At 50.3% G+C, this 22,068-nt stretch overlaps 7 protein-coding genes across 7 annotated transcripts; 3 read left to right on the top strand and 4 right to left on the bottom strand.

Moving 5' to 3' along the window:
- Window positions 1-43: 43 nt before the first annotated feature.
- Window positions 44-1,848, bottom strand: B0J16DRAFT_337935 (uncharacterized protein). Its single transcript, XM_046127403.1, has 5 exons — window positions 1,194-1,848; window positions 1,027-1,140; window positions 959-975; window positions 759-909; window positions 44-700 (listed from the first exon to the last, which is right to left on the bottom strand). The coding sequence occupies exons 1-5, from the start codon at window positions 1,413-1,415 to the stop codon at window positions 110-112; spliced, it is 1,095 nt and encodes a 364-aa protein (XP_045984659.1). The 5' UTR covers window positions 1,416-1,848; the 3' UTR covers window positions 44-109.
- A 3,848-nt stretch (window positions 1,849-5,696) lies between these two features.
- B0J16DRAFT_100635 (ferritin-like domain-containing protein) lies at window positions 5,697-6,947 on the bottom strand. The gene is made up of 2 exons (XM_046121260.1): window positions 6,614-6,947; window positions 5,697-6,556 (listed from the first exon to the last, which is right to left on the bottom strand). Exons 1-2 carry the CDS (start codon window positions 6,778-6,780, stop codon window positions 5,761-5,763), a joined length of 963 nt encoding a protein of 320 aa, XP_045984660.1. The 5' UTR covers window positions 6,781-6,947; the 3' UTR covers window positions 5,697-5,760.
- A 662-nt stretch (window positions 6,948-7,609) lies between these two features.
- Window positions 7,610-12,670, bottom strand: B0J16DRAFT_284597 (uncharacterized protein). The gene is made up of 3 exons (XM_046124027.1): window positions 12,055-12,670; window positions 8,021-11,876; window positions 7,610-7,967 (listed from the first exon to the last, which is right to left on the bottom strand). The coding sequence occupies exons 1-3, from the start codon at window positions 12,251-12,253 to the stop codon at window positions 7,928-7,930; spliced, it is 4,095 nt and encodes a 1,364-aa protein (XP_045984661.1). The 5' UTR covers window positions 12,254-12,670; the 3' UTR covers window positions 7,610-7,927.
- A 1,296-nt stretch (window positions 12,671-13,966) lies between these two features.
- On the top strand, window positions 13,967-14,775 carry B0J16DRAFT_337941 (uncharacterized protein). The gene has a single exon (XM_046127404.1). The coding sequence runs from the start codon at window positions 14,265-14,267 to the stop codon at window positions 14,502-14,504; it is 240 nt and encodes a 79-aa protein (XP_045984662.1). The 5' UTR covers window positions 13,967-14,264; the 3' UTR covers window positions 14,505-14,775.
- Window positions 14,776-15,796: 1,021 nt separating this feature from the next.
- On the top strand, window positions 15,797-17,900 carry B0J16DRAFT_100735 (GLE1-like protein-domain-containing protein). The gene is made up of 2 exons (XM_046121263.1): window positions 15,797-16,878; window positions 16,929-17,900. Exons 1-2 carry the CDS (start codon window positions 16,015-16,017, stop codon window positions 17,706-17,708), a joined length of 1,644 nt encoding a protein of 547 aa, XP_045984663.1. The 5' UTR covers window positions 15,797-16,014; the 3' UTR covers window positions 17,709-17,900.
- A 191-nt stretch (window positions 17,901-18,091) lies between these two features.
- On the bottom strand, window positions 18,092-18,856 carry B0J16DRAFT_382618 (t-SNARE; the record flags this gene model as incomplete). Its single annotated transcript, XM_046131255.1, has 2 exons — window positions 18,092-18,755; window positions 18,810-18,856. The coding sequence occupies 2 exons, from the start codon at window positions 18,854-18,856 to the stop codon at window positions 18,092-18,094; spliced, it is 711 nt and encodes a 236-aa protein (XP_045984664.1).
- A 653-nt stretch (window positions 18,857-19,509) lies between these two features.
- Window positions 19,510-21,306, top strand: B0J16DRAFT_265507 (methyltransferase domain-containing protein; the record flags this gene model as incomplete). The annotated part of the gene is made up of 1 exon (XM_046123399.1): window positions 19,510-21,306. One exon carries the CDS (start codon window positions 19,510-19,512, stop codon window positions 21,304-21,306), a length of 1,797 nt encoding a protein of 598 aa, XP_045984665.1.
- Between the last annotated feature and the right edge of the window lie 762 nt (window positions 21,307-22,068).

Raw genomic sequence — 22,068 nt, forward strand, 5'->3', positions numbered from 1 at the left:
CGATCAAGGATGATCAATAACGAGAAACGATTGACGACAGACTATGATAGTTAACGAATACCAGTTCATGGTGATTAACTCAATTTTCTTTTGTATGCCTTGCCTGCGTCTATGATTTCTTATCGTAAAGGTCACCATAACTCTCCTTCAGTCTCATGAACAAATGCTCATCCGCTGTCATGACCTTACTTGTCGCATATGGGTTCTCACTTGGCGCCCCTTCAGCAGGCATAAAGTTCTTTACCCGTTCGCTGGGAACAGGCTCAAGGGGGACCGTGCCAACAGGATGGCAGAAGTAAGCAATCGAGTATCTTGGTCCCTCATTTGTCTCTCCCTGAACCTTAGCACTTCCCTCCGTTGGGAAAACAACTCTGTGAAGAGTGCTACGGAATAGTCCGTTGGTCCAGTAGGATAGCAGGTCACCGATGTTGATGAGAATTGGCGGACTGGGGTCATTTTCAGTACCAGGTGGACATACGGGCACTGGTGCCCATATGTTTTCTTTTGTAAGCACTTCTAACCCTGCCTGGCCCTTCAAACGAAAGAGAAGGGTGATAGAACCGTAGTCACTGTGAGAGCCAGCACGCACATCATCTGCAGAATGAGCGGTAGACTCGGGGGGTGGATAACGTAAGAAGCGGAGGATAGAGCTTGACGCTCCCTTTTCTGTGTTATGCGCTGAAGAGAAGAAATCGCCGACCTATGAAGTTGACTAATCAGTTTATTGGATTTGGAGATGAGAATAGGGGGTGACTTACACCGAGACCCAGACCGAGCAAGTAGAGAAGCTTCTGGCAAAGATCGTGGCATAAATCAGCAAAGGCGCTTATCTGGGGTTCATCGGGAACTAAATCAGATGGAAGAGGCTGCTGGGCTTTTCCATCTGCGAATTCGCCAAAATTGAAGGCTCTACCATAGTGTGTTAGTGGCAATCGTCTTGAACGGACTGGTATCTCACTCCTTGAAGTCTCCGATCTAATAGACAGCGTTAGCAATGATATTATTCTTTCTCAGCATCAAATTTACCTTTTGGTTTTTGGGATCTAGAGTCTCGGAATGCATGCCCGACCAACCACGGTTGTTAGTCTGAATTGTGCACCTCTGCTTCTCCTCTGACGAACACTCGAATGTCTTTTTAACCTATAATTCCATGATTAGATTCTGTTTGTTTTCCTCATCTCAGGGCTACTTACGAGATGAAAAGCTCCGCCGACATCCTTTGCTGGGATCTCACGGCCTAGATTGCGGATATAAATGAAGCCATGCTCCTCTGCAGCGTCAACAAGTTGCTGGGCGATTTCTTTTTGGTCGGCATCAGGAGCCGAAATGTCGATTAAAGGAATGTTTGCCGTTCTTTGGTCAGTTCCATCAGACGATCCGGAATGGCCGAGCTTATCCTTCACAGGATTGTTCATGTTTGCTTGATTATGAGACCGGGTTGTAGATTGATAAAGCCGCAGTGCGATATGGTGGGGAAGGGAGCGTATGTGATTATCTTCGGGTCTAGCTCAGGTCCTCAGGCTAGAAATAGAAATCGGCGACAAACACTCAATTGCAGATGATATAAAGAAGGGATGATCGTTTGATCTTACCTTGCACAAAGCGTCATCACCCCACCATTTATAGATGTTTGCTAACGTTGAGTTCAGTGCCCGTGAGTACGACAGTACAGTGCGGGGCTCTCAAATCAGATGTTTAATGTTGCAACATGTCAACACAAGTATAGGGTTCTATATAGTAGTAACAAGCAATTGAAGCGACCGAGACTATATCCTAGTAAATGTTTAGAGTACCATGTTCTCATATTCTCTCTCGATCCATTCTCATCGTATCTAGCTAGGTATAGAGAGGTCCAGATAATATTTGAGTGAGCTTCTTGTAGCACAGCCACATTTCGAGTGACACTAGCCACACTCACGAGGGCTCTTTCCAGCTGGCATGGATGGGATGAGCGGTAGGATGTGCCGTCCCGCCCGTAGGCAAACTCTAGGTTCAGGCCAGGTCAGGTCAGGTTGTCTGGTAGGCAGGTACCACCCCTAGGTCAGTAGTCCCTGCCGTTGTAACTCGTCAAACTTTGGTCCTGTCACATCTTCCAACAGCTGTCCAAACCTACTGTACCTACCTTCGTTGAAGATACCTGCCTAGGACCTTCTTCAACCTCCTGCGACAGTTTCCTAAGAAAAGTCTTCTCTTTCTCTCCGGCCCTCGCTATCTCCCTGCGCCGACGACCCGCCAAATTCGTCCCCCTCTACTACTCCGTACCCAGCTGCGCCGATCTCCCCTAGCACAGCTACAGCACCTTACCTGGCGGAACTCCTTTCAACCCCGCCATATTCTATCAACGCCCACCCTCACTTTGCCGCCAACACTTGCGATCCCGAATTCCACCTTTCGAACCACCGAGCTCTTCCGCTTCCGAGGCCCCTCAATCACCTAACCACGACACCGAGAACATATAATACAGGGGCGCCCAAGTTGCAGCGAGCGTTTCGAGATGCCATGTGAGTCTTGACCCGCGCGCATGGAGACAAACTTCGCCCAAACCCAGTCGGTCGCCATGACGTTCAAATTCAACGTTCATAGCTCGCAACATTCGTGTCGGCAGTTGGGAAACGTTTTGGCGCCGCTGAATTGGCTTCTATCAGCTCGTCTGGTCCTACGAGAGCTAGCAGGATGGAAACAAGCTCAATTGTAGTCATGAATCTGTGGATGGATTGCTCCAATATCAGCTCAACTGATCGATAATCACGCCACGACCGACTGTCTTTGCGGCGAACATGTCTCCATGGGGTGTCTGAAATGGTCAAGCTGGTTCTATAGCATGCGCTAACACTTCAAATAGTCCTAAATGAGGATACCTGGATCAATGACCAGGCTTCGTACGTACCTTTGCGATTTACTCTCTTGCCGTCATTAGCGCTAACTAGAGGACATAGCACGCATGATATTTCTCAGCTCGAGGGTTGCGCTATCGCCGTCGATGCAACTTATTATCTCAGCCAGCTTCTCGAAACACCTCCTGCTCACGAACCCCTACTGTCGGCTCTAGGTGGTCTCACGGGAGTTGAGTCACACATAAGCCAAAACCTCGATGAATGGGCGAAAAATGACATCGTTCCTTTCTTCGTTTTCGACGGTCAACCTGTGACCGGCCAGGATGATATCACCTTGGATCGTGGTCTCAAGGCCAACAAGAAGACAGACGAGGCCTGGAACTTGTACTTTCAGGGCGCCGCTGAGGAGGCGGTGTCGACCTTTGGTACTAGTACAGGTCAGTAAATATCAGCCTTCAACAGGAATATTTGCCTAACTAATGTTGTTGCAGGTGCCTTTCGCATTCAGAATCTCTACCCTCTACTTCAACAGGTTCTAAAGAGCCGTGACCTTCATTTTCTGGTTGCTCCCTACACTGCATGCGCCCAGGTACGTGACCCATAAGTACTGTACACCGGTTTTTATGTTCTAATAGAAATAGCTTGCTTATTTCGAAATGACCGACTCAGACCAGTGTTCAGGTGTGATGGGTTCTCAGGAGCTTCTCCTGTACCCTGTCAAGGACTCTGTGCTTCGTACTTTTGACTGGGAAGCCAAGACAGTTACTGCCATCTCGAAAAAGAAGGTGATGCGCAGTCTCACGCCCACGGCAAGCGAACCAAGATTTATCGACTCTTTCTTGATGTCTGGAACATCGTTCCTTTCCCCTTTCCCTGCTCTTTTGGAGACCTCAATGTATTCGGACTATAACATCTCGACTGCCGCCAATCTGCTGAGGACTGCCGAGAACAGTGTTGCAACTGCTTGCGCTAGCTTCAACGACATACTGCAAAACAAGGACCCCAACTGGCTCGACAAGTATCGCAAGGCCAGAATGGCCGTTCACCACTTCGTCTATATCGCCGAGAGCGGTGAGATCCGTGTCAACGACTATGAGCACTTGACTAGTGACAACCATGAATATCTCGGCCTCCAGCTCCCAGCTGAACTCTTCCACTACCTAAACGTTGGGTTGATTGGACCTCGTCTACTAGGAAACATCACCCATGGACAAGTTGTTATCCAGCCTACCTTGGATGGCGTTGCATCAGACGAGTACAAGAAGTTGGTCACTGACAGAATAGTGCCCATCAAGGAGCAGGCGCTTTCTCTTCTGATTCCCAGGCTTCACCGTGGTATTCAGCACAAGAATATCAAAGTGCGGGCTTGGTTTGATCCCAAATACTCATACACTATCAACTATCGTTCTATCAATCCTCCCCCTTCGCAGACGGTTGCCAGTTGGGACGTCAAGGAGGAAGATGTTCGTGCATTTTACCCTGAGGATTTTGCTGGCCCCGTGTCGTTGGAAGTCTTGTCGCTTGCTAACCCCGAGTTCGTTGAAAAGACATTCCCCAAGGAGAGGCCTATCAAAGGAATTGACAGCACAAATATGGTGACCTCGGTGGCTATTTGGCGATTCATCCACTTGAGAGGGTATACTGATGACCAGCATAAGCTCACAAAGTGGGGCAATGCTTTGGCAACCACCCTGATCACTCTGCAGGATGTCAAGGAGAGCAATCCTGAGGTGACCGGTCTGTCAGAAGCAGCACTAGTCGCGTTTGAGCTTATCAGGAACGGCCTTTTGACAGGAAAGCACACTGAAGGCCAGCCTGGGTTGCCCCGAAAGGGCACCTACGAGGAGAAGGCAACCCTTGTGCTGATCAGTGAGTGTGCATCTCTGTTGAAGCTTCGGCATCAAGCCTTGGGTTACACTGGTCCTCTTAACAAGAGTATCCTGAGCTTCTGGTCTCTGGCCTCTGCCATGAGAGAAGCTGATCGGGATCTCATCGAGGCTATTGTGGCTTCAATGTTCCTGTACGGACAATCCAAACGCGAAAGGGATGATTATCTGGAAATCAGCTCACGGTAAGGCTATCTCCCATCTTTCACCATGCGATACTAACTTCTGCAAAGTCTACCTTTCCAACAGGAACCTGACATTGGTCTCGGAATTGCTGTGATGACCTTCTTCGACGACGACGAAGCCGGTGGGGACAAGCAAGGCCGACTGGACCGGCTGGAGGAGTTCCCAAAGACGTTTGTGCCATACGCCGAGGCACTGACGGAGGACTTCCGAGTTGCACGCGACTTTGTCGACGCACTTGCCAAGGGTGTGGAAGCGCTGACAGTGGACGAAATGCGGGCAGAGGATAAGGAGGCCTGGGCTAGAGCCCAGGCGTACTTTGAAGCACGACCTTTCTAGAGCATGATTTGAACTTGAGGCAGATCTATGGTAGATGTTACATTACAGTGGTCTCTAAGCATGACGCCTTTTGGGCACACCGTCTTGCAGACTTAAGCGGCGTTGGCGCGGGTGGCATAAAAGTCAGGAGCATAAAAGTTATCACATTAGCAGAAGTGTTGAACGAGTTTCCACCAGGACTTGTGGGGATGGATAAGACGGTGCCAAGGGGGAACTGGAGTGCATAACAATATGTTCCACAAGAAGCGGCTTCGAAGATCGCTGGACGAAGCAACTCAGATTTACAAGTAGATATAGCCAGGCCGGCCAACCTCGGCATGCGTACTATATCATCTATAGGAATATTGCACGGATGGCATGTATCAACTGAAGTCACTTACGGTACACATGAATCTGCACCGTCGGGATAGTGAGTTACTAGTAATAATATTGGCTTGAGCAAAAGTAGCTACTCAGTCTGGGTATTAAGTAATATTACAGCGCCACCACTAATTAACACAACATAGATTCATATCCCCTTACGAGATGGTCAAAACCATAGGCCCAGCCATGGTAATATCATCAGACAACACGCCCTCCAAAGGTCCATCACTCGTCAATGTAACATAAACAACTCCCGCAGCACCCTGAGGAACCTCACAGCCCTCTCCCTCGGTGAACTTGGTGAACTTGGTTCCGCCAGGGAGTAAACCTCCAGCTGTGAAACCGCAGAAGGTAGCACCAGCCGCAGCCTCAGAAGTAAGCTTCACCTTGGTTCCGATGGTGACAGCTTCAGCTGCCTGGCCCTCTGCCATGGCCAGAGCTGGGAAAGCCTCAACTTGGAGGTTGGATCCCTCAGGACACTCAGTGATGAATGGAGCAGCGAGAGAGAAGACTGCACGGGGACCGAGAGGTGTGTCGAGAGGTTGAGGAACAGCCACGGCCTTGGAGAAGACTCGAATGGCAGTCTGGTGTCGTGCTTCGACGGTGAGAATTGCTCCGGCGGTGCCAAGAATGGCAGGGTCGGTGAGAAGAGGTGCTGCGCCGAGGTAGGCTGATACACCAACACTCTCGAGGATGGCAGCAGTAGCAACCATGGCAGCTGGGTCGGCAGTTGCGCCCTTGAAGTCGTACTTGCACTCCTGGACAGGAGCGAAGCCTGCAGCTGTAAGGGCTGACTGGAGAAGAGTGACGTGAGAGGCTTCCGTCTTGCCAATGGACTTAACATCCTCAAGTGTCTGACCTTCGAGACCGAGGGGAGCGAATTGTTCGTCGGAAATGGTAAGGAAAGATTCGCGGTAGAAGGCATTTTCGAGATGTTCCAATGTCAAGGCACTAGATACAGGTGTTAGTTTTGTTCAGGTGAAGAAGTATCAGATCAAGACGACTTACAATTGCAAGATACTGGGGTCATCGAGGCCGGCAGCGGCGGCAGCATCGTTTTGACGCTTGGAGAGCTCATGATATCGTAGTTGTCTCTTGGTGAACATAGGAACTGAAGGCATTGCCAATGCGGAGCCGGCAAAGAGGCCAAAAAGGATAGTCTTGAGAGAAGCCATATTGTACTAGTAAATAAAGAGAATGTGTCGGACCAGCCAGCAAAGTCGAGTAAATAAGTATTAAAAAGTAGATAGTTGGTGAGAAGAATCGAAGATCAAAAGCAGGCCAGCGCTTATTGAACGAGTGAGTAGAAACGAAATGGACTGAAACTTGTTGTCTTTGTAAGTCGTCGAGTCAAGTCAGAACAAAACATTCAACGGAGAAGAACAGGCAGCCTTATATCTCTCTCTGCCGGCTCAACACCAGGATTTTCATCTCAACTCTGTCTTCTGCTCTGCGACTACGGGTTTAGCAGCATCCGTGGCTTGGGCAGGCCAGGGGTCCTCGGCATGCTTCACGACTGGTGCCAAGAGAGGCCGATATGCAGGAATACAAGATAGCCGTGTTTAACGTCCTTCCCCTTCAAACGTTTCCGCCGACCGTCTCTGTAGTACCCGGACTGCCAGGGTTCCCCATCTGTAGATCTGAGACGCCGACAACTGGAACTGTGAAACCGTCCCGAGATATGGATATTGCATATGTGAATGTGATATTCCTTAGCACCAACTCTATATACCAGCACACTATGCCCTAAACGGTGAAACAACGCACAGAGAACTCTTCTGCTATTACATGCTGTCAAAGCTATGCTCGGCTCGGCCATTGGCCGAAACACAGCTGATACAGTTGCACCTCAACCCCTGCGGATAATGTTTACAGCCTAAACCGAGCGTAAGATACGCGACGATAAACTCGTTTATCCAGTCAGCCCAACAACTTTCCAAAGACTATCTGATCAATAGCCAAGGGAAGCCAAGATATTAATTCGGCAGGTAACTAGACTACACCCTTGGGCAAATTTAAAGTGCACATCGTGATACAGTCACTTCATAGCCGGACACTCTTGGCATCTTATTGTCGTGACAGGGAACATCGTATACTGCTTGAGCAAAGATGAAATTACCTCCACTATGTCTTCTCCTATCCATAACTATACCGCCAGCTAAAAGTCCAACTCCTTCTGACAGTCTTGTCAATCCCTGGCAACGCTCACCTCCCTATGATAGATATAACTTTATCCTTGACTAATAAGCAGTCCACGCTCCAGACTTGCCACACTACATACATTGTCACCATTACCGTCGCCAGCTAACTTTTATTCTCACTCTACAAAGCGTAGGGGTTCAGGGATCGGATTGTCAAGCAACTGAGTTCTTGGTTAGCAAAATTCTCCAATATTACTCTTGCAGGATAACTTACGGTGGGCTCTTGGTAAGGTCAGTCTTCAGAATGACCGGCACTCTCGTCATCTCCGTCACATCCTGGATGTAGTCGCCGCCCTCTTCGCGGAGCGAGAACAGATTGAGGTACTTCTCCTTGTTGGTAAGGCGAGTCTCAACGGCCTCTGTCACAGGAACCTTGGAGTCAGAGCGAGTGCGGTGCAGGTTGCCAGCGTTGGATGTGGATCGAGTTGGGGAACCGGGAACACTCTGGGTCGGACGTTCAGCCAGTGAAGCTCCGGCCATAGCCTCGGTCACGTCTGATTGGTTGTCGTCGTCGTCGTCGAACAGGGCATCGACATCATCAGTAGAGATGGTGCCTGTATCGGTTTGCTTACGGGTAGCCTCCTCGCGCTCCTTTCGGACGCGTTCGGCCTCCTCAGCCTGACGCTGGGCAGCCATAGCATTCGAGTGTCGAATGGAAGCCGCCGCCTTGGGTCGCTCATCTTCGGGTACAAAGGCGGAGCTGGGAACACCCTTCTCCCAGTAGAGCTCGAGGACTCGCTTCTCTTTACGGAACTCAGCCTTCTTCAAAGGCAGCTGATCGCAGTGAACTCGCTTCTCGAATCCCCATTCAGGAATGAGGACATCAAAGGCTGACTCGTACACGCACAGGACAATACCCTCGGCGATGAGATCACCGTTAGCTTCCTGTCGCTTCTTGTCCATTGTTCGGCAAGATTCGATGTGAACGCTCTGCTCTTGAGCATTTTGAGCCGAGTCCTTCTTAGTGTTGCAGGACTCAGCAGTCTTGACAAGGTTTTCCAGGTCGTCAGTGAACTCAATCTTGCCCTCGGAGAGAACAGCCTCCAATTGACGATGAACAATTATGTCGGCGTAACGACGAGTAGGGCTGGTGAAGTGAGTGTAAAGAGGCAGGTTGAGAGCATAGTTAGGCCACAATTGCTTGTTGGTCTTTCCTGAGATGAAGTACTTGGCCCTCTGCATAGATTTGACGACGAGTGTCTCCATACCCTTGCGCAGATCAGGGTCATCGACCTTGAAGAGGCTGTTTTGAAGAGCTCCGCTGCCAGACGAGTCGATGTCATAACCCAAAGCTGTCATACGCTCGACAAAGGTCTGAAGGCGACGAGGGTTAGGGGCGGACTGGCGACGGAGGAAAGCCTTCTCGGGAAGTCCCTCAACAAGTCGTTGTGCCACATGAGCATTGGCCTTATGAACCAACTCTTCAACAAGCTCGAGAGCCTGGGTGGAGTCAAAGAGGTTGTCTTGGACTGGGTCATTCTCGTCGTCAAGCTGCTGGAACAGCCTGAGAGGGGCAATCGGCTCGCCACCAGCACCCAGGCGAGCTTCCCGGAACTTCTGTGAAACAGCGTTAAGAATCTGAATGCTGTTAACAGGAACAGCCGGGTTCTTGTACTCAGAGGGGTTGGTGAGAGCCTCGTTAATTTCGTTGAGAGAAACCTTGCCAGCACTCTTGACAATTGAACGGCCAACCCAGGCGTCGCCTTCGGCGACAGATCCTGTGTGGGGGTTTACGTTGAAAACAACAGACACAGCGAGGCGATCCTGATCGGGGGTCAGAGAGCAAATCTCAGTGGACAGCTTGGGAGGCAACAAAGCACAGAAGCGGTTCTTGAGCTGAACTGAGGTGCCTCGCTTCTTGGCCTCACGGTCGACAAGAGAGTTGGGCTTGACGAAGTGAGCAATGTCTGCAACGTGGACACCGATCTCGATCTTGCCATCAGGGCGAGACTTGACATGGACAGCATTGCCAAGTTCAGCACCTCCGTTGTAGTCGATTGTGAAGGCATTCTCCTCGCGGTAGTCGCGACGCTCGGCAATAGCAGTCTCATCTTCCTTTTCGAGAGACCAATCCTGGAGACCAACGCTGCGGAGAACAGCATCAGAAAACTCGTCTGAAGCAAAGTTGTTATCACGAAGGAGAGCATCAGTCTCAACCTTGAGATCGCCCATGCGTCCAAGCTGCTCGACGAGAGTTCCGAAGGGGTGGAGGGAAGTAATGGGCCAGCGCTTTATGCAAGCCACAAAGATTCGGTCCGCGTAGTCTTGGTGCTTCTCGACGAAATCGCGGGGGGCCTGCTCAGTGGGGATAGCGATGAGGGGTACACGCTTATCAGTGGGCTTGAACCAAACAATCTTTGGCTTCTCCTGCTGTCGAGGCTCGGGGTGACGGGAGTTGTTACCCTCACGGGCAGCCCTCTCGGCCTCCTGCTTCTCCTTGGTGGCTTGACTGCTGGGACGGAGCAGACCAAGGGTACCGGAGAACATTTGACCGGCAACACGCTCAACAACCGCAACAACGTGACCAGCGTATAGAGGCTTCTGCTCGTCATTAATTTCCTCCTCTTCGACAAGGAGGAGGCTCTGGCCTTCGACTTCGACGTCGTCGTTCTTCTTTTGGGTGGGTCGCTGGCGCAGACTACCACGACGGCGAATGCCACCCTCAGGGGGGTTACCCTCGTTGTTGTTACCAGAGTTCTGGTTGCCCTGGCTGGTGGATCCAGATCGGGTGTCAGTGATGTCCTTGCGCTTCTTCTTCTCTTCTTTCTCGCGCTTCTGGCCCCAGACTTCATCAACATCTAGAAGCTCAACGGCGACGAGATCACCCTCAAGCGCACGGTTTCGGTCCTTGCTACCGCAAATGAAGATGTCAGCATCAAGAAGGCCATCCTGAGTGGTAACATAAGCATCGCTACGGTTCTTCTTGTTAACACGGAGGATACCAGAAACGAGCTGGCCATCACCCAAGAGAGCTGGAAGAGAGGCCTGTGGGAGGTAGGGGGTGAACAGGGTCTTGCGCTGCTGTTGCTGCTGCTGACCGCCGAGTTGACCAGCATGCTGTGAGCCCTGGAGACCGACGAATTGCTGACCGTTCATCTGAGCGGCTTGCAAAGCCTGCAGCTGGTTCAGCTGCATGGGGTTAAGCTGCTGACCATACATCTGAGGCATCATCATCTGGTTTGGCATCTGCATGACCTGGGGCTGGTTAGGGTTGTACTGGAAACCTCCTACTCCGGAGACGGATTGGTTCATGGATCCACGAGGTCGATGGCCAGGTTGGAAACCTTGGTTCTGGCCAGCGTTGCCAGGCTGATCCTGACCCTGACCTTGAGTACGCCAGTTTCCTTCGAAGTTACGGGATCCAGTACGAGCGTGGCCGCTACCGCGGCGCTGAAATTCGCTGCTCTCAGCGTTCAAACCGCCACCACGGCCGCCGCCTCGGCCATTGACGGCCATACTCTGGCTGCGGCCATGACCTCCACGTCCTCCGCGGCCTGATCCTTGGGCAACGGGAACATCGAGAGTAGACTGAGAAGCAGGCTTGTTCTCGTCATCAGGGGCAGGAGAGGCAGGGAACGAAAAGCCTGTAGTCGTTCGCTTCTGCTGGGCGAGTTCGGCGGCCTTCTTGGCGTCGGCAAGAGCGAGAGAGTGCCTTCTCTGATGACCTCCGCCAGGGGGTCCACCACGACCGCCTCGGCCTCCGGAGTTCTCTCGTCCTTGGGCTTGGGCTTGGGGGGCTTCAAAGCTGCCGAAGGGGGCGTTTCCAGAAGCTCCAGAGGAGGGCGCGGGGGGAGGTCCCATGCCCATGTTGGGAAGTGCCGACTGATTACGGCGATGTGATAGTGGCTGGGTAGGGGGGGCAATGTTCTGCTGAGGCACTTGGTTGGGGAACTGGAAAGCAGCCTGCGACATATTAGGCATTGGCTGCAAAGGATTGAACGCACCGCCAGGACCGATAGGCTGTCCTGGAGGCATCATCCCCATGTTGACATATTGCTGATGCGTAGCTTGAATCTGCTGCTGCTGCTGTTGCAACAACTCGATCTGCTGCTGAATGGCAAGCTGCTCCACTGGAAGACAACAACGTTAGCATGTTGAGATCGGAGCGGCGTTGAGGCAACGGGAATAATGCATGTGGGAAATAGGCAAGTGCATAACACAAAGGCCAGGTAAGCTACCATGGAGCCATATGCGAATGCATTAAGAAAAGAAGACGAAAAACAGAATGTCGGTAATGTCATGACTTACTTCCAGGGTTAGCAAACATGCTCATCAGTGGCGTCAGCTCAGAAGGGCTTCGGCGATGGGCAATATGAAGTCTGCGTCCAGCAGGCCCAGGGACGCCGCCAACCTGGGGCTGCTGCTGAGAAGCATGCTGTTGAGGCTGCGATTGTTGCTGCTGCTGCTGTTGCGGCTGCTGCGGGGGTTGCTGTTGCTGCTGCTCCATGTTGGGCAGTCAAGAGCGTTCGGAGTGTAGTGTAAATATAGCACGTCGATGTTCGGCGAGGGGATGGATCAGGATACAGCTAGTTGGATCTGATATCGTGAAGCTTTTATGGTAGCCGAAGATGGACAACGGAATGAGGATGGTGAGCCTGTTGAGTGACGGGCAATGGATGAGGCGAATTGCGATGGCGATAGGCGATGGCACGGCGGGACAATGTTTGCCCAAAAGGAGGGTAGACGAGCTTGCGCTGAGCCAAGGAGCGTGGTTTGGAAAGGCGGCGATGAAGAGGCAGTTGGTGAGACGACGAGAAGTGAAAGCCTGGATGAATGGAACAAAATTCCAACTCCCGGCAAGAGGAAGAGAGACGAGGGTAAGTTATGGAGGAGAAGAGGAAGAGGAGGGATGGATGGATGAGAGGATGGGTGGATAGATAGACAAGACAGATGCTTTAGCTCCAAGTGGAGTGTGAGGGAAGTGGGATACGGCAATGTACCTTCTGGTCTAAATTTACTTCTACTCTCGTACAGCAGGTAGGGCGCTGATGTACCTTCCCCGTTTAGGTACTTTCATCTCATATATTGTCAAACTCTCCAAACAGCAGCTACAGGGTGCAACAAACGCGCAGCAGCTACGTAACCTGCCTGACGATGATAAGCTGCGCGCTGTCTTGTTCTCTTTTTTCCCCTTGATATCACCGGGCCCTGACAGCCTAACATCCCATCACCTTCTAAGCCTTGGGTATTGTACGCAGGCTTATGGGGCATCCCTTCCATCACCAGTTTAGAATGGATGCTCTGGTCTGGCGTCCGGGCAGCTGGACCGGGGGATTGACCTTGAAGGCGCCTAAAGATGGGGTTGGCTGCTGGTCTAACACAGCTCTAGTGGGATCAATCCCAGCGTGGTAGAGCCCCGAGAGCCCCTAGCACCTGAAGCTCGCACTGACGCCGGCTGACTCCGCTAATAGCGGGGATGCTATCTCCTAAGTGCCATGGAGCCTGGAGCATAGCATAATAGCACAGGATAAATCCATGACCAGACAGCTCGGACAGCTGAAACTATCAACTCCTATCACACTTTTTTACTTCCATCAGATACATGTCAAGAATATATTGTTGACAACTCAGTGTCACGGAGCGCCAAAGTACCTCAGCATCGATGGACTTGAGAAACATTCACCAGCTCAATTGACATGTTCGGTTCACATACAAGGATACAGAGACGGGAGGCACCACTACCCCCAGGCTAAAATTGGGCATGGTCATGATTCAAGGAGTCGATCTTTCTGGGTGTGGCGTCGAGGGATGAGAAAGGGCGTCATCAGGAGCAAACAGAAAGAATCCCCATAAGCGGATAGGCTCATGGGTCAGGTTTATTGTAAGACAACGTCGCGCTTGTTGTAGGACTCAACAACTCACCAGAATACGTAGACTAGGTGCTTCAGTGGATGTTATTACACATATTCAAAGGTGATCGATATATCGACAATTGTGGCTGCATTGTTCGTGTAAACATCTGAGCTGTCCTGTCCATTTACGGGGTGCTAGGTACTAACAATTAACGTTCCCTCCCCCTGGATGACCCAAGCTTCAACGTCCATGATGTGCCCCTGGGCTGTGGGTGCCAAACCCAGCCATGTTCTAGACGACTATTTCTTAGATAGATACGTTTCGATATCTCTGTCTCTCTGTCATACTCATTAGTATGACTATCAAACAAAGACGAAACAGGCTCCCTCCCTTGATCAATACCCTCAGGCTACGGATGACTGAGCCCTCGTTTCCCTTTCGTTTTCACGGCCAATGTCACACTTTCGAGCCCCCCAGAACGAAATACCCTGTGGTTGCCCGAGGCAGTGATGCTTAACCGTATCCGCCTACGCTAGGGGCGACGAAACCCCCTGCTTCACGCCATGGGATGGATACATCCATATTAATCAAACCTCCAGCTCCAACGAAAAGGCCAGGCCTCCCTGCGGCTCAAGGGTGAGCTTTGAACATTTGATAGAGCCAACATGGAAGCGATCCAAGAAATTCATCTACTAAACGTCATCGAGGGGTATTTCATCATCTTACTGACGGAACATGGTGGGCTGTGGCTCGTTAAAGTGATCTCATTAGCATTCCTTCCTTTCTTTTGCTGGATCTCGTTAATCGCCAACGGTACTTTCATCGGTCATTTGGTAGCCGACATGAGCCTTTTCAAGCGGGTAACAAAGGAGTTATCGATTCGGCTTGGGTTCGTTTTGAATTAATGAAGACGTTTTCCCTAAGCAATAATATCTTCACATATCAAAACATCCAGTCAGTTAGTTAGTCAGGCCTAGGCTCTCCTCGGCTGCGTGTCCGGCTTTAGTGGATCACTGACAAGCAATGTGTTCTTTCAGCCTCGCATAGGTTGTAATGGACATGTTTCAGACAGGCACTGCCTGACTTTGTAGTTGTTGATACATTCTCTGTTGAGCGATTGTAGACTACGAATTCGTGTGCTGTCAAATATCAATCTAATTCTTCACACAAAAGTGGCATATGTACACTACAGCTGCCACATATTGAGTTTCAGAACGCCTGTCGACTAACAGGGTCGTCTGGCAAAGCCATTGACCGAACTTGATATGTATCACACAAACCCGTTCCCCTCCTGGCCGCTAATCACCCTAAAGAGGCTTCAGTGGCTTTGGGACAATTTCCGCATACCTCTCAAATAGAGCTTAATTGAAATGCCTTATACAAATGGCCAACAACGGCCCGGCCCACGGCAGTGATTCACACCCATGTTCTAGATTTTGAACCACCGTCAATGCAACCCTTCAGTCGGGGTCCTCCATCGTGCCTTGTCTGTCTCAAAGCTCCAGGTCGGTTGCTTCAGCTTCTCTTGGCAACACGGGATTGCAGGCATCCCCAGATAATGATGGTATCGTGTCGCCCTTTGTTGACGCGTGCATCGCTTCTAACGTTTTACTATACTTTAATGGAGAATTGTCCGTTCTGTCGGTTATGTTTCCTCCTCAGATAAAGTTTCCTCATATGTTTATTTCCCCAATCGGGAAACGACATGGCAATGGAATATCGAAGCCATGTTTCACAAGACAACGCCATCTTGAAGAAGGTACGGAATTATACACCGCCCAGATCGTATAAATACCCTCCTATAAAAAATAAAAAAAAGTATCTGGACCAATTGGAGACCTCGGATTGGCTTCAGATCTCCAGTTTCTCTATCTCTTCAACTTGAAACACGTTCATAGAAGTGAGAAGACATGGAACTAGCTATCCATGGTTTTGCGATTTCGAGTAAGCTTATTACTGCTTTCGACTTAGCGGTAGTGTTCTACAGTACAATCCCGCGTTGGAGTTCTTCAGGCACCAGACCCCGAGTCCAAAATGTGGCGGGCCGTCGATGTGTGGCTGTGTCGGGACTTTATTTTAGCGGGACCGAGATCTGGCATTTGCATGCTGCGGCTATACCGCATAAAGTTAAGCATCTCTGAATGCTGGATACGTACCTGCAGCATTGTTTCTATTGCTGGATCGACATCCAACCTCTTTCTAAGGGTTGCATTATCAAGTCCCAAAAACAACCTTCTTAATGCAAACTCAACGCAAGGTCTGAAGCCTATAGTCGAGTATTTGCTGCTTAACTGCGAGGTTAGAATTGCCCTGTGAAACTCTACATTCGATATTTTCTTGCCTGGCGTTCTACAATCTTTACCTACATTTCAAATGCCAGCCTAATAGCGAGGCTAGCAATATTTTGTTTCCATCATGGCCTTCTCTTCACCCTCCAAGGTTTTATCTTCGCCTGCCAAGAGGAATCAATTGCTCTCCAGCCCAGAGCGTAACCTCGCCTCATCTTTTCTTCGCGATACCCGAAATAACGAACTCAGTCACCGTGATGCTCTGGCGGCGGCGCAACTAGAACACGAACGTGTACGCCAAGCAGCGATACGAGTCTATGAGCTTCATGAGCTGCAGGAAGAGCACAAGCGTATACTTGCTGAAGAGCGCAAGGAGGAGGAGAGATTGAAGGCCGAGGCCGCCATAGTCGCAGAGGAGAAAAGGCTTCGGGAACTCAAGGCGAAGACTGTTCCTAAATTACCACCGGAGCCAGCGCCCCAGCCAGCATCCCCAGCCAAGCAGGAACCCGCGAAAACGAACGGTGCAACTCCCGCGAAAGAATCAAAACAGCCAGAGGCTTCTACAACACCCGCCACCGAAGTCAAGAAGCCCGCTCAGCCTCCAGCTCCAGCGGCTCCTGCTACTGGACTTTTTGCTTCAAAACAACCAAGTAACCCATTCGGTACAACCCAACCATCTGCTCAGAATCCATTTCAGAAACCGAACGGGGTGGTGACACAAGCTGCAAATGCACCTGCTGCTATTGCAACCGCCCCTCAGCCGGTCTCCAAGCCAGCTGCGCCAGCTGTACAACCTGCGCCAGCTAAGCCGGCTGCTAGTGTCGATCGCTATTCTCAGATCCACCAGGAGCTGAAGAAATTGAGAAGGGACTTGCAAGCGCAGTCAAAGGTTGCCGGGTCGCCCATGAAGGGCAAACTCGGTGCTGCTCGTAGAGAAATTCGGGTAGCTATCGGACAACTGACGGGCGGAAAGGGAGCAAATACTCAACCTGTAAGTTGCCAGCATCCAACCACTTTGAACCAGACTCTCACAGAAGACAGATCAACAAAATCACAGGTGCACTCAAGGAGGCTTTGGAGGGTCGGATTCCCAGTCCTCCTATCGATGTCAGTGCCTTTGTGGTGGACAAGAGAGAGCCTGTGGAGGGCTCCATGAATAACGATGCCACTCTACCTTCACTCTTCATATATCTTATCAACATCTGCGCCAAGGGCATTGTGAACCAGTTCATTAACGAAGGCGGCGCAAACCCTAAAGCCGCGGACCCCGTTGGTGTCTTTGCTGCGCATATCTTTTCCAACAAAGAATTCCAATGGCGAGGTCAGTCCTTGGTGGATATCCTCATGGCCAAATATCGCATAGTATGCCCTGTCTTGTTTGGTCATAGAGGCAATGACAGGACAGAACGCGGACGAATCGCTATAGGGTGGAAGAAGGATGGGCCATCGTGGATTACGGAACAAAGTCACAATGACAGAATGACTGGTCTGGGTGCTGGCTTTGCTTCTCTGTCTCTAAGAGACTTCAGCAAATCATCTAAGAAGAATCCTTACCCACCCACAAACTATTGGAAGGCACTCGCCTACATCGTCAACACGCCACCCAACGAGACATCGAACACCCAATATGTGGTATTGCGGTCCATGATCCAAGGCCACGAGCAACGCTTCCTCGGCTTCTACGGCAACGCTGCGTTAGCGGCACTACGACTTGCACTTATTGAGTTTCCAAAGAAGGCGCCCCAAAATGCCACTGCTGCTGGCTCTCTGGCTGCTCTAGCAGATGTACTCAAGACCGAATCCGGGCTGATCTTAGTATAGGGTCGCAAGACACCCGGCTGTATGATGAAATCAAGATGGAATAGAGGCCTATCCTAACCACGATTAAGAAAGGAGTTTGAAGAATTGAAGATAGCTCTATTCTTGTATGGTACACAATTATGAGGTATTGCACCCGAAGCGTTTGGAAAGCTGGATGAGTCTTTAGATAATAAGATGCCGTTGGGTGAATAACGGCCACTGCTCCTCTGTCTATCTTTCTAATGTACACATTTAAATAAGAAAAAGAAAATTCCTGGTCGATCAGTATGAGTACTCATAAGAGTAGTTTCCCAGCCTTAACTCCGCTTTCCCATACATAACAATATCGTGAACGCTGAACAAAAGAGCTGTATACTTGACTCTGAACCCCCGCGGCAAATGCGCTATAGGATGAGGAGGAGAATCAGCAACAGTATAAGGACAAATATGAGAACCGCTATACAGCAGCTACTGTAGCGATCCTCGTTTTGTCGCATCACATGTTGCAGCTTCTGCACACCTGTCGCCAACCGGCTGGTGAGGCGATCAGCAGCGTTGTCCACATCCACAAGCATCTCGCGCTGCTCCTCCAGTTCCCTGCCCATATCATCTGCCTGCCGGCGCAAGTTGCCGACTGTTTGGAACACGCCATCTAGATGTTGATCTTGCTCGTGCATCATCTCCATCTGCTGCTGTTGCTCAAACTCGGCATAGTTGTCCTCATGGTCGCCATCGATCGCAAAGGCGTTCGGGTCGGGTAGATCACCCGCGTCCACCTTCTTCGCCAACTCATCGTGCATATCATCAATCTCGCCTCCGACTTCCTGAACAAGGCGCTTTCGGCGCGTAACTTCGTGTTCTGATAGTCCGAACTGTGCAGGATTGGACTCGACTGCTTGGACGGATGCGATTAGGTCTGCCAAGTCATCGGCAAGGGATGATAGGGAGGCTTCGAGATCGGAGCGGGCGGAGGCGAGTTCTGGAGAATTGGCATTTGTGGAAAGGGAGCGGATTCGAAGGTATGAAGCGAAGAGTGGCCTGGTATTGGCCATCTGATTGAGGACATCTCTGCATGGTGGTTAGTATTGATAGTTGAGCGCATGATAAAGGGTGAGGACGTACTGCTGGACCTGGAGGAAGGGGTCCTCGTCGTTGGTGGAGGACATCATCCTGAGAGTGATGAAGTAACCATACGAATCAGAAATACCGCGTTACAACTCTGTGTGACCTCGCGACGATAAAGAAAAAACAAAAGAGACAGGTGGTTTGAGGATCTTCAAGGCTGCGACATCGAGTTAGATGGAAGGGATGACGTTGCATGCTCGGACCCTGCAGGTGAGCTTACCCGGGAGCCTTCGGTGAGAGCTTATCTGTACGTACTACTTTGGCACACACCGAGGACTCACCTACAAAATCGACCCGCACACCAAAACTACTATGAGAATAATGTTTAACAATTATTGAAACTCCACAAAAGTTGGCACAGTTTCATGTCTTTGGACATTGTTCTTGCTTAACACCTTTCTTCTAACTTCTGGTTACTCGAGACCGGTAAATCTGAGTTGTCTCTCAACTCTTATTCTGGACTGTGGTCATTAATAAGTTCACACAAAAGTTACTGATTTGCTCTTGCCGGAGCTACCTATTCTCACAACCACCACAAGCCGGGATGGTCAATACTTAACAGCAACTTCTGAAGATAAATACGAGAAATCGTATTATACAACGTGCAACATAATTCGTAAGCATATGGTTTCTGCAACACCACCAGCAATGGTGACTGATAACTCTCCAGGGTAACTTATTAACCGCCTGAGTCAAAATGATACCGGAAAAACCCTTGCCATTCAATGGCGATTTCTCGTCACCAGAAGAGTATATTGATGAGCTTCTCAAGTTTGTTCGGAGCTCCGAAACTTTCCAGATTCTGTGCGGTGGTGTTCACATTCTGGACTTTTTCACCATTGAGCCTGGCCTCTTTCACTACGCCATCCCTAAAGAATGGCATCCGTTCATCCTCTCATGCAGCCTTATGGAGTTCTTGGACCTCCTCATGCGCGATGATTTGGAAACCCTCAAGTACGATGGTGAGCAGCCGCCAGAGAGTCTTATAGAGTACATCCGAACAATTCGGAATCTTTCGCTTGGTCGATCATTCACGCCCCCTAAAGAGAAACTACCAGCTCTCCCACGATCTGTAGCCATAGGTATGAACGTGAAGAAGAACCATGAAGTCACCAACTTTGCAGACTATTTATCACGACTTTCGGACGACATCAGGGAGCAGTATGGAAACGAGATATCCCACTATGTGGACTTTGGAAGTGGCCAGAACTACCTTGGCCGAGCTATGGCGAGTGAACCTTATAACCGGCACGTAGTGGCCGTCGAGGGGCGAGAGAACAACGTCAACGCAGCGAAAGGTCTTGACATGTCCTCTGGACTGGCTGTCAAGCCGAAAGTCATGAGGAACAAAAAGCTATGGACAAAGATCCTCGAAGTCCGGGGACCCGATGCTCAAGACGACCCAGAGGCCTTGGCCAAGGCTATTCGCGAGGTGGCGGGCGATGAAGCCTTCGAGTTCAAACCTGTCAAAGAACTTGAAGCAGAGTATACTGTGGAGAAGGGCAAGGGATCTGTTCAATACATTTCAGGCCGGTTGGACAGTGGTGAACTGGGAGAGGTCATCGCCCAAATCAACACTGAGAACGACACAGAAGCCGAAAAGAAAGACCTGAGCTTAATGGCCATGTCAATCCATTCCTGCGGAAATCTCTCGCACTTTGGAATCCGCTCTTTGGTCCTCAACCCCGACATCCGGGCTGTAGCCATCGTTGGATGCTGTTACAACTTGATGACTGAGAAACTTGGTCCACCGACATACAAGCATGCCTTCTTAAGACCAACTCTCCAAGCTGTCAATGGCCGACTCGTTCGCGAATCAGACAAGCACGATCCGCAGGGTTTCCCTATGAGCCAAAAGTTTTCAACATACCAGGGGGACGGCGTGCGACTCAATATCACGGCTCGCATGATGGCCTGCCAAGCACCACAAAACTGGACCGAGAAGGAGAGCGCAGGATTCTTCTCCCGGCACTTCTACAGAGCAGTCTTGCAAAAGATCTTTCTCGACCGGGGCGTGGTAAAAAAGGTCCGGCATGGAGATGGCCAAGGAGAATCCCAACAGACAGAAACTCCAGCCTCCACCCAGGATGACAGCGAAAGTCCCTTTGATATAAGTACCAATCCCGTAATCATTGGGTCATTACGGAAAAGCTGCTATGGAACATTCAAGTCCTATGTTCGTGGAGCAGTCGAGAAACTCACAACCAACACCGAGTACAAACAATACGCAGAAGTCATGCAGGAGAAGATGGGCGATATTACAGACGAAGAAATTGAACGATACGAGGCTCAATATCTGCCCCGGAAGAAGGAATTGTGCGCTGTTTGGAGTCTCATGGCTTTCAGCGCAATGGCGGTTGAGTCGCTCATCGTGTCGGACCGGTGGACATATCTCAAGGAACACGACGATCTCGTCCGTCACGCGTGGGTCGAAACGGTGTTTGACTATGGATTGAGTCCAAGAAACCTGGTTGTTGTTGGAGTTAAGCGATAGATAAACTTTGAGCTAGCTCGAAATAGGAATGAACTGAGCTGTCTTGACAAGGTTGCAGTTGAATGCCATTGCCGACGATTACCGCATCGCTGTGGTATATCGCATTAACTTATGATATACGGGTTCCAAGAAAGCACCTATATCTAGTCATAGTTTTGGGAATTGAGTCAGGGTTTTTGTATTGTCGTTGGCTTAATCAAAATCGGCAAGCAACGAGTCTTGGCAATCGTTTGCCATTGGATATGAAGAGATACAGCAGGGCGTGGTTGTCTTCCCCAGACAAGGGATGTCATGCATGAACCACCCCCTCCGCTCGCTGGCTCACTCCTCGACGCTTCAATGTCACTGCTGAAGTACTTGTGACAGGACAGGAAGTTCTGGCGTCGATCGAGTGCCACAAGGCAGAACAACCATGGGCTCGGAAGATATATTATCCCGTGTTTGTTCGATATCTGATTGTTTCAGTACACCATTCTCCCAATTATCAGCAAGCCAGCTCGTGGCAATCATGAGTTGATTTGGATTGCATTACGACATGCAGAGGTGTAAGACCCCATTCTGGGGTTCTTTATCGCAATCCACTTGGCACTGTCCCACAAGGGAGCGGGACAGGACCCTCTCTGATAGGCGTTAATATGGACATTATTCTGACGGCCGGCAGCGTTGACTACCTAGCTTTGTAGGTAGATAGATGCGATACGTAGGTAGTGCCAGAGTTGGTTCTTTGACAGCTGGGTGACCCGACAACAAGGTCATGGAATG

This window comes from Fusarium flagelliforme (genome assembly GCF_020744385.1).
Source record: "Fusarium flagelliforme strain FIESC 12 MPI-CAGE-AA-0113 chromosome Unknown B0J16scaffold_3, whole genome shotgun sequence".
Lineage (NCBI taxonomy): Eukaryota > Fungi > Ascomycota > Sordariomycetes > Hypocreales > Nectriaceae > Fusarium > Fusarium flagelliforme.

Bases quoted from the DNA above. Each gene is read 5' to 3' on its own strand.
- B0J16DRAFT_337935 (XM_046127403.1), bottom strand. From the start codon at position 1,415: ATGAACAATCCTGTGAAGGATAAGCTCGGCCATTCCGGATCGTCTGAT. The intron at 1,141-1,193 runs GTAAGTAGCCCT...ATGGAATTATAG, and splicing joins TCGGCGGAGCTTTTCATCTC to GTTAAAAAGACATTCGAGTG. The intron at 701-758 runs GTAAGTCACCCC...TCAACTTCATAG, and splicing joins TGCTCGGTCTGGGTCTCGGT to GTCGGCGATTTCTTCTCTTC.
- B0J16DRAFT_100635 (XM_046121260.1), bottom strand. From the start codon at position 6,780: ATGGCTTCTCTCAAGACTATCCTTTTTGGCCTCTTTGCCGGCTCCGCA. The intron at 6,557-6,613 runs GTAAGTCGTCTT...ACCTGTATCTAG, and splicing joins GACCCCAGTATCTTGCAATT to TGCCTTGACATTGGAACATC.
- B0J16DRAFT_284597 (XM_046124027.1), bottom strand. From the start codon at position 12,253: ATGGAGCAGCAGCAACAGCAACCCCCGCAGCAGCCGCAACAGCAGCAG. The intron at 11,877-12,054 runs GTAAGTCATGAC...GTTGTCTTCCAG, and splicing joins CATGTTTGCTAACCCTGGAA to TGGAGCAGCTTGCCATTCAG. The intron at 7,968-8,020 runs GTAAGTTATCCT...CCAAGAACTCAG, and splicing joins GACCTTACCAAGAGCCCACC to TTGCTTGACAATCCGATCCC.
- B0J16DRAFT_337941 (XM_046127404.1), top strand. From the start codon at position 14,265: ATGGAAGCGATCCAAGAAATTCATCTACTAAACGTCATCGAGGGGTAT.
- B0J16DRAFT_100735 (XM_046121263.1), top strand. From the start codon at position 16,015: ATGGCCTTCTCTTCACCCTCCAAGGTTTTATCTTCGCCTGCCAAGAGG. The intron at 16,879-16,928 runs GTAAGTTGCCAG...CACAGAAGACAG, and splicing joins AGGGAGCAAATACTCAACCT to ATCAACAAAATCACAGGTGC.